This window comes from Hippocampus zosterae, chromosome 7 (genome assembly GCF_025434085.1).
Source record: "Hippocampus zosterae strain Florida chromosome 7, ASM2543408v3, whole genome shotgun sequence".
Classification (NCBI taxonomy): domain Eukaryota; kingdom Metazoa; phylum Chordata; class Actinopteri; order Syngnathiformes; family Syngnathidae; genus Hippocampus; species Hippocampus zosterae.
In genome coordinates this window covers 24,595,086-24,613,208 of record NC_067457.1, presented here as the reverse complement: position 1 = coordinate 24,613,208, position 18,123 = coordinate 24,595,086, and the positions used below count along the sequence as shown (strand labels likewise).

The 18,123-nt window shown below is 46.4% G+C and overlaps 3 protein-coding genes across 4 annotated transcripts; 1 reads left to right on the top strand and 2 right to left on the bottom strand.

The window, feature by feature from the left end:
• On the bottom strand, nucleotides 1-1,659 carry LOC127604673 (uncharacterized). The gene is made up of 3 exons (XM_052071884.1): nucleotides 1,473-1,659; nucleotides 1,343-1,409; nucleotides 1-774 (listed from the first exon to the last, which is right to left on the bottom strand). The coding sequence occupies exons 1-3, from the start codon at nucleotides 1,515-1,517 to the stop codon at nucleotides 659-661; spliced, it is 228 nt and encodes a 75-aa protein (XP_051927844.1). The 5' UTR covers nucleotides 1,518-1,659; the 3' UTR covers nucleotides 1-658.
• Nucleotides 1,660-1,749: 90 nt separating this feature from the next.
• Nucleotides 1,750-9,769, top strand: LOC127604665 (solute carrier family 66 member 2). Of its 2 annotated transcripts, XM_052071875.1 has the most exons (5): nucleotides 1,750-3,315; nucleotides 3,630-3,763; nucleotides 4,586-4,636; nucleotides 7,517-7,733; nucleotides 9,420-9,769. In XM_052071875.1, exons 1-5 carry the CDS (start codon nucleotides 3,113-3,115, stop codon nucleotides 9,628-9,630), a joined length of 816 nt encoding a protein of 271 aa, XP_051927835.1. In that variant the 5' UTR covers nucleotides 1,750-3,112; the 3' UTR covers nucleotides 9,631-9,769. The 2 variants fall into 2 exon arrangements, with proteins under 2 accessions (XP_051927835.1, XP_051927836.1); XM_052071876.1 differs by lacking the exon at nucleotides 4,586-4,636.
• Nucleotides 9,770-12,528: 2,759 nt separating this feature from the next.
• Nucleotides 12,529-16,460, bottom strand: kcng2 (potassium voltage-gated channel, subfamily G, member 2). The gene is made up of 2 exons (XM_052069936.1): nucleotides 15,580-16,460; nucleotides 12,529-13,679 (listed from the first exon to the last, which is right to left on the bottom strand). The coding sequence occupies exons 1-2, from the start codon at nucleotides 16,345-16,347 to the stop codon at nucleotides 12,885-12,887; spliced, it is 1,563 nt and encodes a 520-aa protein (XP_051925896.1). The 5' UTR covers nucleotides 16,348-16,460; the 3' UTR covers nucleotides 12,529-12,884.
• Nucleotides 16,461-18,123: the final 1,663 nt, after the last annotated feature.

Sequence of the window (18,123 nt, the reverse complement as noted above, 5' to 3'; positions counted from 1 at the left end):
TATTTAAATGCAAATTTATTTGAACATCTTGGCAGTTTGGTAAAACGTCATGAAAGGATGTCATTTTCCAAAAAAAATAAATATTAAAATATATATCTATTTAACTTGCATAGACTTATTTTGTCATTTACTATTTCTTCATCTCTGGCGATAAAGTTTTCCTTCTTTTACCGTTTCATTCTCGATATAGAATTGAGCTAGATCTTTGGTCTCAATGAATTAGAGGATGGTAGACGTAGTCCCATTCAAAAGGTGAAACTCATTCAAATTCGTAACACACATTGGAAAATAGAAGGCCAATTACTGCCCAATTTGTTTTGTAAGAATCATTTTGATTGTGTTTCATTCAAATTGTGTGAGGTAGCTCAAATATAACTAAAAATGATACAGATTTCTTGAGGTGAAATACGACTAAACTTCTTTTCAATACGACTTGTGACAGCGTGGTTGTTGCTCACTGTTCACAGAACAATATAAAGGCATTTTTTCAAATGTCAAAGGTAGCAGTTTCAACATCCACAATAACACTGGGTTCAACTTTTACAAAAAAATATGTATATTTTAAGTACTTCATGGAGGTAGTGAAGATGTGCATTATTGCTTAGCATATAATACTTATTTGGCTGCATCCATAGTTTTGATCTCTGTGATGTTGAATCTATTGGGGAAGAACGTCAGCCACTTCGGAAATGGGTTCCTCATCCATGTCGGCTTGTGTCATGAGCTCCGTCACGCTCTCCTCCAGAAAGCTGATTCGTGTTCCCATCTCATCTAGTGCCACGGTCAAGAAATCAAATCTTTCCCATTTTCTCAAACGCCACTAATGTGATGCGTCAATCTAAGCGTCATTAGCCCCACCTTGTGGACATACGGTGTATGTGTATATGGGGGGCTGTCCACAGTTTACGATAATGGTTCTGACATACAATTTTACGGATAGTCTAAACTGCTTTGGCCTGAGCTCAAAATACAGCGAATAGGTGACTTTCTCTGCAAATGACATTAGTTTTTGCATCGGGGACCGTGAAGAGTCTGGGGGTCTACTGTAGAACAAAATCGCAAACGGAGTTTGGAATGCACTGAGAAATGTGTACGTTTGGAACGTGGAAAAACAGATCTGCATGTCTTGAATATTCTGAAGTTGATTATCAATAAAAACGTATTGTATTGTAATGACTTGTTCACAATGCGCCACAAAAACGATTGGGAAGTAAAAAGAAAAAATATTTTCGACGTTACGAACGTCGCGCGATGCACTATTTACAGCGGCGTTAAGACTAGAAATCCGTCGTCAATCAAGGACCAATGTAAAAAAAAAGCTGATTGTTGCAATTTAGGATATTTTGTTCTTCCAAATGTTCTGTAATGGCCTGGAATCTTCCTTGCAGCCGCTGCATTGTTTCGTCCATCTGTAGGAAACAATGAACATTACACTTGTGGCCAACCACAAAAACGATACAATTACAACATACCGCCTTGGTCAACTCTTTGGCTGCTTTGCACTCAGTTTTTGACATCCTTTACCAGGCGTTTCGCGCACCACTTTGCGTGTCGTATACTTTCATCGGACGACCTTTTGCTGTCATCTAAAAAGAGAAGGATGCCCATCCTTCACTAGCTTTAGCTGCGAGCGTTCGGCAACTTTAATTCAACTTTGGCTAGTGTCCTTCAAGTAGCGTTATTTCCGCCTCTTATGATCACCATTTCAAAATAAAAGGTAATAATGAAGCATTGCATGGCGAAACCGTTATTTTTGCACCAGTGTTCCCTATTCACCATTCAGATGTGAACTTTATCTAATAAATAAGCCTGTATTGATGTCGGAATAAATCCCACATGTACCTCAAACTTGTTTGTTTTTGCGGTGATATGTCTTTTATCCTGAAGGTATGTGTAAAGTATTTTTGGTAAGATGTAACTTTACCTTTTGTACACTTGCCAGTCATGAGTCATTGTTCCATTCATATTTGCACTAAGGGAGCGACTTTTTAACTCTTCATCAACTTGCATATCCCCGTATACATATTTCACCACCACAATCAGGTTTTAGGTTTTTATTTTGTTACATAACCGATTAGATGTGTGTCAGTGACATAATGCTCTTACACAACTCCAGTCTTGAGCAGTGAGGTTTTTAATCTGGAGACTGAACATATCTATTCTTAGAATCGTTGCACATTTTAGGAGCATACAGCACTTGAATGCACAACGTCTTCGGGTTGCGTTCAAGGTTCGATATTAACAAATTCTAACTAAAATCAAGTAACCTGTTTAATAATAACAAATTGATCACAACTAACGTGTCACTTAGAGTATGTCGTTTAGCTTTGTTTATTTAGAAATGCGTATTTTCTATTTTTTGTTTGTTTGTTTGTTTGTTTTGCTTACGACGAAGAGAGTAGGGAACTATTTTGAAAGAGTCAAACATTTGGTCGGGGAAACGACGTCCGCCGTGGCGACAATACTGATCCCAAATGCATTTTCCAATACATAATAAATAAAGCATCACTATTCCTGGGCAAATCTCAAATCACGTAAAAAAACATTGAAATTTGCTCATGAGTAAACACAAAATAATTTTGACTCCTGGTAGCGTGAGTAAGCTTTTTACATTTTGAAAGCGTAGTTTATCTTCAATTAAGCATAGGAGTGAACCATCCGGAAAGGATCAAACATCTTTGTTTTTTAACGTGACGTGTGACGTTTACAGGAAGTGGCGGTCAACTCGCCAAAATCCAAACGATTCTCGGTTGTCGGTAGGCTTGTCAAACCTTTTCTCGACGAATTTGCCGTTTCCGTTAAACCTACTTTCCATTCAAAGGGCACTTAAACGTGACTTTGGGACGTTTTGACATGTTAGTCAAGTGCAACCTTTGTGAAAACTACTCAACACTGAAACAATGTGTCTCCTGCTAGATTTTAGCTTCAGTCCCTTCGTCCGCTGTAAATAGGAGTGACAACATTGAAACTACTCTGCCCATTTTTATTTTATTGTTATTTGTAACAAGCGATCTCTGTTGTCAAATGCGTGGCATTAAGAATTAGCGACGGTTGTTTCTGCATTGCCCGATATCCAGCATCAAGCTAGTGGCAAATTCAATTCCAGCTCATTATGCAAGACGAAGCGTTTGAGCAGATAGTGAGCATGTTCAACTGGCTGGTATCGTGGGTGGCAGCCGGTGCAATGATGTTCGGCGGGGTGGTTCCCTACATCCCCCAGTACTGGGACATCCGGCGCACGCAGAACGCGGAGGGGTTCTCCACCTATGTGTGCATGGTCCTGCTGGTGGCCAACATCCTGCGAATCCTCTTCAGGTACAAAACTAATGTGGTGAGCCACATCATAAGCGTACTTTGGGGAAAACACCAGATTTAAGAATCGCTAGACACACGCAAAAAAAATAAGTGTCAGGGCACCACATCACCAAACTCCATTTGTGAAACTGCTGATTCAATAAACTTGCAAACCACAATACCCAAAAAAAATCATCCCACAAATCTTAAGCGACACGACTATTTTTGTTGCACAATCTCATCAAACTCTCATCTTTAGATCTTCTTGATGCTATCTGGTATGTGTCGCTCCATGTTGAAGGCTATTTGTGCATTGTTCCCGTTTCTCCAATCAGATTCGGACGCTACTTTGAGACACTGCTTCTGTGGCAGAGCATCATCATGATCGCCACCATGCTGGCCATGCTCAAGCTATGCACCAACGTCCGAGTGAACGCTGAACTCAACACCAAGCGGCGCTCCTTCCTAGGTCAGAAAATTCTCTCAATACAGGGTTGCAGTTTTGAATTTAGCCCCTCATGGTGGAGCAGATCAAACGCCATCGCGGGTCATATATTGTGCCAAGGGCCGTCGGTTCCTCATTCCTGCAGCGTGCCAGAATCTACATTTACACACCTCAAACAAAAGGCCGTACAAAAAAATGTGCTCAGAGCTAAACAATGCTACTATTTGCTTTGGAGGCTTCTGTTTACTTAAGTGGTTGAGTCGCCATGGCTTTAATGTATCATGTGAGTGAAGTCGCATGGTTTGTGTTAAGTCAAGGCATTTAATCCTGCTTCAGGATCTGATGTACTCAAGATAAAATGGAGGGCCTCTACTAGCAAACAAAATGGAAGCTAAGATGAAAAGTATTGAACACATTATGTCTGACAAAAACTACAAGGCAATTAAAAATGAACATTTCTCCCATACAACCAGTTCAGGGTGTGTTTGGAATTGAATTTTTCCCATAAACATGAAGAAAAAAAAATATTTAGTTTTACCTGCCTGCTTCACAATTCCCAAATTAGGTGATTTGTTGCCTTATTATTAACTATTTCCGTGATGTGCTGGGAAAAAAATAACCTATTCGCTTTCGTTGTGCTTTGGCCAGATTCCTGTCTCATAAAGCTAGCGCTTTACTGCCATCTTGTGGCATCCAAAGGCAATCATAAATCTTTGCGGGCGTGTCAATGACTGCTCAGAGGAACACTACTGTGGACTTGGTCGCCTCCTTTTTCGGAAGCTTGAAACCAAGCTTCTCTTCTTCTTCTTCTTTTCTTCACTTGTGCATTTATTTCCCCGTCTGTAGCCTCAGACATTAAGGACGAGGAGGTCCGAATCCCTAAGAGGCTTTTTCTGGGTACGTACTCTGCTTAAATGTGCCCGCCATACGTCATCAGCTTCTCCGGCGCCCTTCCCTCACCCCTCGCCATCAGACCTGACCGACATCAACTGATGACTAACGGCATTGGCAGCACCCCCGCTCGCTCACGTGTCCTCTGTATCTGTGACTCTCCTGCATGGCTCTCTGCATGCTACTCAACATCAAATCATCACATGCTTGTAGCAGCTCTCAATTTCCCGTATAATTCACGCGTTGTTTTTTTTTTTTTTTTTTTTTTCCTCTTCTTGCCTAATAAATGGTTTTAAATGAGACACCCGTGCCACGTTGCAAAGCAAAGCATACTTGGATACAAGTTTATTGTCAAAGGTGACAGCACAGATGAAATTTCTTCCCTCTCAAGACAACATAAACGGCACCTGAGACGCTTTCTAACGTTGTGGGCACGCCTGTTCGCTAACTCTGTGATTTCTACTAACCTCTGAAGATCTTAAGACACGACTCATCGGAAGCTTCGCTAGGGAGTGCAGTACAATAATTGTACCGTAGAATTCCTAGTACAAAAAAATGGAGTAATTGTGAAAATACAATTTAAAACTTCTTATCATTCAGAAAAAAATATATACATAATTTTGTTAAATTCCCGCAAACAAACACATTGGTATTGTTGAATAAAACCCTAGCTTGAGTTCCCTGCCATTCACATGCAAAAATAACTGCTCCTCAAATGAAGTCACTAATTCACAAAACTGCTCCACAAATAGAAAAAAAAATATTTAGAGTCTTGTTAAAGTCATAACTCTTTCCTCTCATAAAATTTAGGGTGTTTTTTTGTTGTTGTTGTTTTTTTTTTAAACGAAGAGGAAGCTTCACTTTACTTAGTCCGATTTTGATTTGTCTCTTTTAGCTCTGCTCAATTTTTTCTTTGTGTATTTTTGAAAATATTTTAAAATCAAGTTGACTTGGATGAGCGGTTCTCTGTAATTGTCTAACCTTAAGTGTGATGTCATCCGCCTGTGACGGGGTACTTCATATTGCGGCTTGCGCCGTGTACGTATCAGGCGCAGACTGAAGTGCACTTTCCTGTATGGGCATGAGATGGCACTCCGAGACTATTTGCTCATCGGGCCTTAGAGGACTGAACCCAATTTGCCTCATCCATATTTGTCACTTCATATTACAATCATTCATCAACCCACTTCGAATAGAGTCGCGCACCGCAGATGGGACTCGAACCGTGCAATTTAGGAGGCCTGGTGCCTTCAGGCCACCGCGGGCGCACCGAATGACCCCAGTCAACATGTCCGCCCATGCGTCATTATCAAAATTGATCCCATGCCGCAACGAGATTGACCTCCCCATGGAAACGCGGAGCAAATAAGTGCATTGTACAAAACCTGATGGCTGACAGTAAGCCGATGTGAAAAGTTCAAGCTGCGAATGCCGTCAATCCTATCCACCCCCCCCCCCCCCTCCCCAGTCTTGGGCAGCCTCCGCCCACGCGGCTCTCCTGATTGCACACCCTTTTTTCCCCCCGTTGCGTAAGCCCTAATCATAGCGCGTGATACTGTAATTGTTCTCACCGCGGCGGCAGCTGCTGCACAGTGCCATTAGAACACCGGCGCTCTTCTATCCAAACTGCTTGACATTTGCAAGCAAACAACCAGGCAGACTTTTAATCACATGACTTTCTCGCACGGCCAAATAAGGATACGCCATCTTCTTCTCCAAGTTCTTCTTTATCCACAATAAAAATGCAGTGCGATGATTTTTGTTTTAGTGCTTAAATCCTCTTTGTCACTGTGGACGGGAGGGAGAAAAAAAAGTTACAAAAATTCTGCGTGTTTTTTTCACATCATGTAGCGCATTAGGCTCACTGTCGTGTCAATTGGCTCATCGCATAGTTGCCAGCTTCTGCGCGGGAACGTCCCTCCGCCGTCCGTTTCGTCATCCGGCAAGAATGATCCTATTTGCCTGACACTGGGAAGGCCCGCTTACTTTGTCCGCCAAGCGTATTCAGTCCGAAATGCCATGTGAATTAATTCTCGAATGAAAACATTTTTCATTGAACGCTAAGCTCAAAATGTCATCTAAGCGGGCGCCTTCCCACTTCGCTTGCTCGTGAAGCCCCTCGTTTGTCTCTACTATACTGCCCTCTTGTGGCCAAGAGGATTGTAAAAACAAAAAAAAATCCCATTTAAAAACACAGCAGATATGAGTTTCCTGATTCATCTGTTCAATCGCCTCCGCTGCTCCAACATTAAAATCCGTTGAAGCAAATACGGTTAAGACATCCCCGGGGTGCCTGCGGGGCATTTGCCGTCATCGTCGCCGTCTCACGCGGCCTTAATATGACTCCGCCATGACTGTTTGGCCCCGTTGATCATTACGAGAAGCAAACGGTGTGCTCGGAATCTCCACGCCATCATTTGTTCTGAGCCAGGAGCGCTCTCGAGTGGCGGGTGCCTTTTAAATCCTTCATTAGTGTCCACGTTCTCACCCCCGCTATTACAAGCCGAGCACCTTCCATCGTGGGGGGGGGGCTCCTCATTGTCTTCATCCCTCCTCACAAAGAAGCACAGCGGGAGCAGCCTCGTATACTGTCGTTCTATTTTTAAAACATTTTTTTATTCATATCTTTTCAAATACATTGTGTTTTAAAAGATTCACGTCTCCAGTGTGAAGCCTTTTTTTTCCCCATCAGTGTGTTGATTTTTCTCACTTTTACTAATTTGTAATGGTGCAAAAAAAAAATCAGGCTCTTTTTATATCGGTAGCTTAACCTGGAATATTCTAACATGCATTATCTGAAATGTTGCCCTTCAAGTGAATCTTATTGGATTGTGCGGGTGTATTGCCCAACACCGTATTGACACCTGTATCGCCCGTGACTTTTAGACTTTGACTGGAAGTACTTCTGGTCATGGAGCCGCTTCCTGGACTACGTTCAGTGCGTGGTGGCCTTCACGCTGACGGCGGCCTACGTCACCTACGTGCTCCTGGACTCGGCCGTGTTCGTGGAGACGCTGGGCTTCTTGGCGGTCTTCAGCGAGGCCATGCTGGGAACGCCGCAGCTCTACTGCAACTACCAGAACAAGTCCACCGAAGGCATGAGGTGAGCGCTCCCAAAACGGTCTTCCTTCCATTTTTCTGTGTACGGGGGCCTCAGTCGAAAAAGTTTTGCACTCGCCTGCCTTAGAACTACCGCCGGAAATTCACAACTCGCCGCGCGATATTTTTTGTTTATTATCCACAGCCGCAGGGTAACCAAACGCTTGCCGAATTTCATTATGGATTCCGTTTGATGCGTTAATGGAGGCAATAATCTAGAGATTGATAAAAAAAATGCTCATCAGTTTGGGTCTTATTGTTCCTCTCCACTGAACATTTCAACCTTTTCCGAGCCATAAAACACGTCACCATCAAGTCGAACGCCGCGCTCTGCGTTGTGATGATGGATGGATCCCGGATCGGGAAAGTAGAGATGATCTAGAGCGCCATTTAAGGCGGAGGGGAACGCAACACAAGATAAGTCGCCGCGGGACGTCGACGAGGCTGATAAAAAGCTTTCTCACAGCGTGTGTGTTTTGTGTGCAAGTGCATCATGAGTGTGTGTGTGTGTGTGTGTCCCCCCTCGTCTACTGCTGGGCTCGCTGCAGTCGTCAGATAAGAGCGCCCCAGCAGGGCTGCCCGGCCTCCAAACTCGCCGTGACGGCCCCCACGCTAGGCTCCTCCATATTCACGCTGGTGCCTTCTCCGATCGGCTCTCTTTCGTTTTATTTTGTCTTACACAAACTTCTTACCCGCTCCACCCCTGTCCTTTGGCAGCCGAGGCAGAAAGAACCACAAAAATGAACATTTGCCGCAAAAAAAAAGAAAAGCAAATCCTCTCCAGGTGTCATTTCCTTTCCCCTCCTGCATCCATTGTAAACATCATCCATTGTCTGGTTGCTTCCTTTTGTCCTGCGGGCACAACCTGCTGAGAGTTGACAGCTGTTGCTAGGCTACTTCACCCCGACTCCTTCTTCGGGCCGCGCGGCGCTCATTTGTATCTATTCGGAGCACCATATAAGGTCCGGAACATATGTTGAGACGCCGGGGAACGTTTGACAGTGAATAAGCGCTTTGTATATGTCAATCAGTAAGCAGAGAGCCAGTGCGGCGTAAACCATCGTGCCCTTTTGCCAAAGAACTCGGTCCATGCCGGAAAGCGCCTGGCCAATTGCGAACTGGCTCGGCGACGGGGGGGGGGGGGGGGTGTGCAGATATCCGAAATGGTGCCTTATAAGGCTTGTGTCCTAACCGTGTCCTACGATGGCAGATAACAGCCCCGGAGCTTTATTTAGCCGGCGCTTTTGAAATTAGGCCCCGCCTACCAAAGACGTACTTGTACGTCTAAGTCTTTTTTTGCGTCATAGAGAGGAGGAGGGGATGATGCAATCTGTGAATGAGAATTAGCCGTTTGCCTTGCAAATTGTGTAAAAAAAAAAGCGACCAGTAGGTGGCAGTGGTGACTCAGAGAGCTCCTTTTCTCCGTTTTTTGGGCATCGGATGGAGTCGCTTTGATTATTCATTCATTCATTCATTCATTCATCTTCCGAGCCGCTTGATCCTCACTAGGGTCGCGGGGGGTGCTGGAGCCTATCCCAGCTGTCTTCGGGCAGTAGGTGGGGGACACCCTGAATTGGTTGCCAGCCAATCGCAGGGCACACGGAGACAAACAACCATATTATTATTATTATTATTTTTTTTTTCAAAAACGATGACTCACCGCATCCCCTTCTCAACTTCTTCCTCGCAGCGTCAAGATGGTGCTGATGTGGACGAGCGGCGACACCTTCAAAACGGGCTACTTCCTGCTCACCCAAGCGCCCGTGCAGTTCTGGACTTGCGGCATGCTGCAGGTCCTGGTGGACTTTGCCATCCTATTCCAGGTTTACTACTATAGCTTCTACCCCAAGAAGCCGGCGCCGCACGCCGCCTCCCACAACACCAGCGCCAAAGCCCTCTGAGATCCCAGCGCCGCGGCTCGGGAAATCGGGAAGAACTCAAGATGACTCAGCGTCGGCGCCAAAACCTTGCGCAACTTGTTAGACGTCAACCCATCGTGGTTTTGGAATATTCCTGATCGTATATTCTCCCAATGTAACCGCACATCGCGGCCCCCCATGTGCCCTCTCAGAGCAGTTCAAGGAGCCGAGTGTATTGAACAAGAGCCGGTCAAATAGAAATCTTACCTCGGGGCGCTTTCTTCTCTGACTTTTGCCCAAAAGGACCTCATTGAAGTATTTCCGCAAATGACCAAAGGTGTCTATGAAGAGCCAAAAACTCACAAAGTGAACGGACTGTTGAATTAGGCTCCCGAGGCGGATCTCTCGATCATTGGCGTCGTCGTGCCACGCGACCATTTGATTGAGCTTTTGTTCCCAATTTAATCATTGCCCTTTCTTGACAGTGTCCGAATCATTTCGCGGGGTTTGTGTTCCATCTCCCATTTTCTTCCATGAAATTTCATTTCCTGGCTCTGTGGACGAGCGCGCGATCTGCACCACATGACTGTTTCCACTTTTATCTTTCTTTCCCAATCACCCCCCACCCCTCTGCTGTTAATGTTAACTATTCACCAGGTTGGCTCCTCTCCCCTTCGCGCATCCTCAAAAGCAGCCATATTTGTTTGGAGAAACGTTAGCGTAGGATTGCGTGTTACTCTGTGCCAAAACTCACCTTTCATTTGATACCGTCTATATATAATGTTCTTTTTGTGTTACACGTTTCAGTCTTGTCTACCTCTTCGTTATCTACCAACAATGGAGCGGGGGGGGGAAAAAAATGGATGAAATAAAGAGGACAGGTAGAGGCTCAGCCGGTGTATTTTGTTTGTTTTGCATAACGGCTACTATATATCTCGTATCTTTTTCTGCAGCCTGAGAAACCTTCACCTCACAGGAGGCGCTGTCACTGTTTATCAAAGTCACCTTTTTTCCGAACAGCCTATGCGGAACAAACGATTCAGAATGTTCTAAGCACAGTTAGAAGTCCAGGCACAGCACGCACGCCACGCACGCTTGCAAATTATCTGTCCATCCTTCGTGTGATGGATTGCTCACCAATCATTTCCTGCTCAGGAATGAATTACAATCTTTCGTTGTATTGATGATTTAGTTTTTAATTAAATTTTATTTTTCGCCAAGAGAGGCTCTTTCAAAACCACATTACATTCCAAGTCGTTTCTTTCCAATCATTCATTTAAAAAAAAGACATTTACAATAACACACAAAAAAAAAAATAATAATAATAATAATTCAAATGTGTGTTGTGTGCAATAGTCGCATGCGTTGATCCATCCGAAACATGCCTGTGTGGGATTTTAAAAGAGCACAGCTTCATTCTATTTACAGTTCAACACTCCCCTTTTTTTTTTTTTTTTGGTAATCTATTTTATTTTTCTACTGACAAGGCACTCCAGTCACACACAGTCACAGACTGCACTCGTCGTTTGAAGAAATCCATTAATTCAACGCTTGGCTCGGCTGTAAGCGCGTTTCAAGTCAGCTGTTTCTTTTCTGCTGCTCGGGGGGGTTGCAAATGCATCAAAAGGCTCTCTTGCACTTTTTGTTTTCGCCTTTGCACTCCAGCCAAGCTCGAAATATGACTAAAGGGTTGTCAGCGACTGATACGCACAACACGGTTAACATCGATGACGGAGCAGTAATACAAAATTGAAACATTTTATTCTGGAATTCCCTGAAATGTTCCATAACGCTTGCCGTTGCGGTCCATTTATTTTTATTGATTGATTGATTTTATATATACACGGCCCTCGAGTAAAGGCTAACACGACCCCAAAAATTGTTCCGTGATTAAAAAACTAATTGCAGCATTCGCCAATTGATCTTCAGAACACTTCATGGCATACTAAAAATTATAGCTCGCACATTTTCAACTCAACTAAGATTTCGATCATCATTAGAAAGATTCTCATTTTAATCATTGACCTTTAAAAAAAAAGGTACTGACTGAAACTAATTGGTAAGCAGCTCCCATGTTTCTGGACCTTGATTATATCTTATTAAAAACTTGAAGACGAGACTCATGGTTTCTCCTTCATTGTCTGGCTGCAGTGAATTTATCTTCCCCTGGTGTTTTCCTTCGCTCGATCGGCATCAATCATTTTCTCATTTCCTCATCAATCTAATTTCCCGACAGACCGTTGAGAGACCTTGGAATTTTTTTTTTCCTGCTGCGTTGTGACTTATAATTAGCTCAGCCCACATCGTGCATACCGAACGAGACAATAAAGGAATGAAACGGCCCGTCAGTAATTCCCACGAACGCTACTTCTCTCTCTCTCTCAATCATTCTGCTTCAGTAACAAGCTGTGTGAAATATTTAGCATCGGAACGAAGGCTCGATAGCCTCGCGCGGCTAAAGCGGAATGAACGTCGCGGATTTCAGCATGCTAATCAATTTCGGGACGTGAGGCAAAACACACGACGAGGGGAAAAAAAATGTCTTGGCTTCGTGTGGTTACTGCTCTGAAACTGCACAACAAAATCGATGATCTGTGAAATCGATCGAGGGACGATGCTAACTGTTAGCCTAGCTCGTAAATTAGCTAGCGCTCCGTATGAGGTTACATTGACCGAATCTGTGGCTCGCACAAACCGTCGTAAATATCGGCCAGGTTTGAAACATGCTTGGCCTAAAAGAATAACAGCCTTTGCCATATTCAACATACTGTAACGATATCGATTTCAAAATATATCTACGAATGTACTTGCTGGATGTTTTTTTTTTCTTTGTAGGCAACTGGACTCCATTTTGTTTTTTTTTTTCTTGTTCCAAAAACGACGAAGGCAATTAAGCTGCGCGGCTAACGTTTTCATGACGACGATTGTCGGATTGATGGAGTATTTCCCTCGGTTTCATTAAGTCGACCTTTTTACGACCGATGTTGGTCGCGGTGCTGCTTGGAGAGCAAAATTGCTTTACAGCTGGTACTTGGTGAACAAAGTTTGAGGACCACCATTTTGTTTCGAATAGGACCTCTGTAGACTTTAATCCTTGGTTAAAAAAAAAATAATAATGCTAGTCCCGATCGTCATGTCCTCATGGCGTGTTTGGTTTTTCTTTTGGGGAGGACTGGTGGGATAGTTAATTCATCAGCCATGATCCCAAAGTCCAAACAAAGCTTCCTGCGGTCCAAGCAGAAACCCCAACAGGCGTTTTTGAAGACCACAGAAGAAGGATCCGGTTAAGTGTGCTCTCAGTACGGAGCCGCGGACTTCCTTCTCCGCACGGCCGAGATGGCGGCCTCGGCGGCGCCTTGGTAACTATCCGTCTCCTGCGAGTCCTCGCTGTTCTGCGACTTGGTGCTGTCCTGCGAGTCCGGCTTCTGCCTCAGCGCTCGGTTCTGCTCCTCTTTCAGTTCCACGTAGGACCTGGAGAAGGTGTGGAAGATGGAGGTGACGGGGAAGGCCATGAGCAGGATGCCGCTCAGGATGCTGCTGAGCGCCACCACTTGGCCGGGGATGCTCCTGGGCACCATGTCGCCGTATCCCACCGTGGTCATGGAGATGACCGCCCACCAGTAGCTGCCGGGGATGCTGGTGAACTCCTGCTTAGCGCCCAACTCGCTCTCGGCGAGGAACACCAGCGGCGAGAAGAGCGCCATGGCCACGCACAGGAAGAGCAGCAGCAGGCCGAACTCCCGCGTGCACCTCCTCACCGTCAGGCCCAGCGTCTGCAGGCCCAGCGAGTGGCGAGCCAGCCTCATGACGTAGAAGATCCGCAGGGCCCGCAGGACGCGCAGGACCAGGCCCACCTTCTCCAAGTAGTTGTTCCCGGAGCCCGCCGGCTTGCCGCCCGCCGACAGCGAGTCCACGATGAGGGTGATGTAGTAGGGCAGGAGGGCCACCACGTCGATGACGTTGAGCGGCGTGCGCAGGAAGGCGCACTTGCTCTGGGTCTGGATGAAGCGCAGCGCGAACTCCAGCGAGAACCAGGCCACGCACACCGTCTCCAGAACGAAGATGTTGAAGCACCTCTGCGAGCACTCCCCCTGCAGGGCCGACCGACAACCGCGTCCAGGTAAGCAAAAATGGGAAGAACTCGCTACCATCATTACCGCAGCACGCTAACCATGATGCAAATGCAATTATAAATGGACCAATCTTGCTTTGTGTACGTTTCTTAGTGAGACAGGAAGTAGCCTTCTATTCAACCCCGCGCTTTTTTTTTTTTGTTCATTCCAATTCCCCCCTCTTCAGAATGAAAAACGCTCTCGTCCTGTAATCTTAAATCATGTCATCGACGTGGTGCTTGTACAACAGACTTTAAAAGCACGTTTTGACAAATTGGAGCCGACCCGAAGAGGTGTTTGGGAGGGTGGCTTGCGGGAGACAAAAAGCTCCATATTTGATTAGCTTGCGACACAAGTGTGTAGCCTCTCATCCCCGCCAGACTTCCCACTCAATCCCCTTTAGTGCTTCCTTCCTTTTCTTGAATGAACAAAAAAAAAAAGAAAAGTTTGACAAGATTGGATTAGTGAGCTTCAAATTTAGGGTAACTCAACGCAAGATGTCCCTTCTCCCTTGGTTGAGGTGTGGGTAGGTGGGGGGGGGGGGGGGGGGGGGTTAAAAAAAAAAGCTAGCATTTTTGCCAGATGTCAATTAGCTTAAATGAGCCCCCAGCTGCTGTTTAGTCCAAATGGGATTAACGTTTGAAGGCATGAGTGGCACTAATGGAATCAAAGCAACAAAATCCTCGTTTTAACAGAATGTCCCTGAACACAACACCTGTACCAGTACCTGCGGCATACGCTTGAATTTTGCCATGTCAAATATATTGGAAAATTAAGGAAACACAATCAAAATACTTTTTTTTTTTCTGTATAATTATGTCGGAGATTTACATTCGGTACATCCGATTGTGCCATCCAAGGCCAACCCAATTTCCGCCTAACTTGCTACCGAGTAAATCAAGCGCGATGAAACAACCTTCTACCTTCCAGTGAGTCTGGTGACACGATTTTCCATTTGTGATAATAATTGTGTTTGCGACATCGCCTCGCTAAAGGCAAAACAATGTTTTCCGTGTGATGCTTTCATTAGCGCGGGTCCGATCGGCGCTAATGTAAAAGCTGCCTATCAAGTCTAATGGATGCTCTGTAATGATGCCGCATGTGAGGAGGGATGGGGGTGGGTGGGGGGGGATAGTGCCCGCCCCTCGATGGAAAGAGACTCCGTAATTAGCTCAAGCACTTCACCATGCAGTCCTGTTGCATGAAAAGTGCTTGGCAAGTCACGGCGCGCCGCGCATTTTCACAGGCGCGCGCGAACAAAGTCGCTCGTATCTTAAATCCGCAAACTTCGACTCCTGTGACAAACGTCAACAAAATAAAAGCACATGTTTAGTAAATTGGGATCGAGCTACTTTAGATGCAAATTTAAGTGGCGCTTTCTTTCTGTCTAGCTTGCTAGCATAGCTACCTAGCGTACCTATCGACCTCAGTAGCTAGCTCGCGTACCGCTCAAGCAATCCAGCCATTAAGCTAGCTAGCGAGATGTTGACCTTCTTAAATGTAATGTAATGAAACTCTATTTCCACAATGCCTTCAAAATATGACTCTGAACAAACGGCGCCAAAGATGCGATTTGGCCGTTTTGTAGCGTTTGTCACAGCCGTCCGGGTGCAGCCCCCGCACATGAATGAATGCGCGGGGTAAAAATAAAGCTGCGATCGCAGGTTATTCCGGAGGTGTCAGACCGCCGCGGCTTCGTTGCCGCCTATCGATGGCTTTTTTTCTTGGGAAATACAAACTGGAAACCGACAATGTTTTTTTTTTTTCCAGGGGTCGGCAGCTCGCACTTCCGGTAGCTTCACGTGGATTCGGATTCTACATTAGCCGACCCCCCCCCCCCCCCCTTTTTCGCACTCGATGAAGACTCGGGAGAACTCACCCTCTCCTCCTCCTCCCTGAGCTCCGGCATGGTGCTGACACAGAGCGTCACGGCGGTGATGGCGACGAACAAGACGGAGAGGCAGGCGAAGATCTTGCCGGGGATCCCGGAGTGAGGGTTCTCCACCATGTCCCTCAGCCTGCGCATGCAGCCGCCCTCCCGGATGTCGTCGGAGGCGGCCAGGGGCGGCCGGCTCTCCTCGCAGGGCGGCGGCGGCGGCTCGGCCTCCTCTTCCTCCAGCCGGCGCATTTCCTTGTCCTCCTCCTGGCGGAGGCGCAGCTTCCTCAAGCAGCACCAGTCCAGCCGGCTCTCCTCCACGCCCCAGTAGAGCAGCTCCTCCTGGAAGGACAGGGCGCACATCTCCCTGAGCAGGCGCAGCTTGCCCGCCGCCAGGAAGGTGACGATGGTGCGGAAGGCCGACGGGCTGCGGTCGAAGAAGAACTCGTTGCGGCTGCCGTCGTAGTCGTCGCACACGTCCATGATCTCGGCCTCGTTGCTGCAGCCGCGCAGCTTGCCCAGCCTGGTCATGGGGAACTCGTCCAAAGTGGACCAGGGGATGCGGTACTTGATGCCGCCCACGTTGATGATGGCCGCCCCGTCGTCGGCGTCCGCCGGACGCGCCTGGGGCTTAGCGGCGAGGCGCTGGGCCCGCTTGTAGAAGACGCCCTTCTTGGAAGAGACCTCCTGCGGGTTCTCCACGCGCTTGAAGTGGAAAGTGGTGAACTGGCGCTCGGCGCTGCCGGCCAGGAAGGCCACCTCCTGGTACATGGCCGCCACCGCGTCGCTTCACCAGGTGAGGGCGGGAGGCTTTGCGGCTCGTCGGCCATTCAGCGACGCGCCGCCGCTCTGTTGCACACGCGGAAACACAACGTCGGTCGCGTCGCAAAGACCAGTCTGATTGCGAGGCGCTGATGCTCACATGCCACCGGGGGGGGGGGGGGGGGGGGGGGGGGAACGTAGGGATTTTCCCCTTTCGGTTACTTTTTAACCCCACATTTGAAAACAGATGTGGAGATAGCGAATTCTGCAGGAGCAAGATAACAATCCTGATCTTTGGAATCGCGTTTGGCAGCTAATTTCAGATCGTCATTGAAATGGTTGCCAGTGCGCCCTCCAGTGGTCAAAATTTGGTAATGACACACGGACCGGATTACCGTCAGGCCGCTTCTGGCCCACGGGCCGTACATTTGACACGGCTGTTACCAAACAAAGGAAAAAAAAAACAATCAAGCGTGTTTTCTTGTGTCTGAATCAATAGTCCGAGAAAGAACATTTCTGCAAGGCGCTTCCGACAACGCCTGCGAGGCAACAAGCGTTAACCATTACACTCCTCTCGAGCGCAACGCTGCTCTAATACGCTGCAGTGCAAGACCGACCGACAAGACAGCTTTTGCATTATTGTATTAGTGTACCGTTGTGTGGCAGCGGCGCGCGCGTCTCTCAACCACGCCACAAAACAGCTAATGGCTTGAAATGCCGCTAAGCGAGGAGAAGAAGAGAAAATACGCATGACGGAGCAGATAGCAGTTGCACGCTCATGTTCTTTTTATCAGGTTGAAAGTTGGGGGTAGCGAGGGGGGGTGGTGGGGTTCTTCTTCTTCAACTTGATCTCCAGGTCTACAAGGATGGCGCACGCACAACTGCGAGTTCACGTTAACAAGCTGAGACATGTCGTCTTTTATTTAAGGCCGGCATCTGGAGCCGCCGTCACCGCTGACGACATCAAAAGATTGAAAAGTCGTTTCCTAAACTCTCTTCAATTAAAAAAAAAACAAAAAAACAAAAACAATACAGTTCGGTTGTATTTAACTTTTAAATTGATCAAATCACCTACTGGTACATTTGAAGATTTAAGTTCATTGATGTCACTTTTTGGGAGTATTTCAGCGGACTCACCATGAGGGATTATTTCAGTACATCTCCACTGATATCGGGTAAGTAAACCTTTATTTGTCTCTCAATGGAGACATTCCCAATTTACAGCAGCAACATTATCAAAGGGAGAAGTCAAAGAACAAACGTAGAACCAAAAAGCAGGTATTAATTATGAATACTCTAATTAATTATGTAAAGTGTTCGAGTAGAATGAAGTATGTGTAGCGCAAACTCATTTGCGAACGTGTGTTTTTCAAACTGGGGGGGGAGGAGGAGCCAGCTCTCGTCTTTGGTGTCGTTCAATTGTGCAAGTGGACCTCATGTTGAGGTTGGCGAGTCTGCACTTCAAAATCGAGAGTCGCCGCGTTCATTTTTACCGCCTCCATATTTTAAGCCAGACTCCTTCCCAGGTGGACTTGCATAAATCATCATATGTAAGTCACCTTCCTCCACCGGCCGTCCTCAAAGAAAACTTTTCAAACAAAACAAAAAGCCAGCTATGCATGCAAATGGAACTCGCTCGGCTGTGTGAACATAGAGCGGATCACCAAAGTGACATTTTTGTCCATAATTTATGAAGGGTTTCATGGGACAGCGCTGAAGAAATGACTTTTTGTGATAAAGTAGCGCGCGGCTTGCGTAACGGCGGTGAACTCCGAGCGGTCTTTT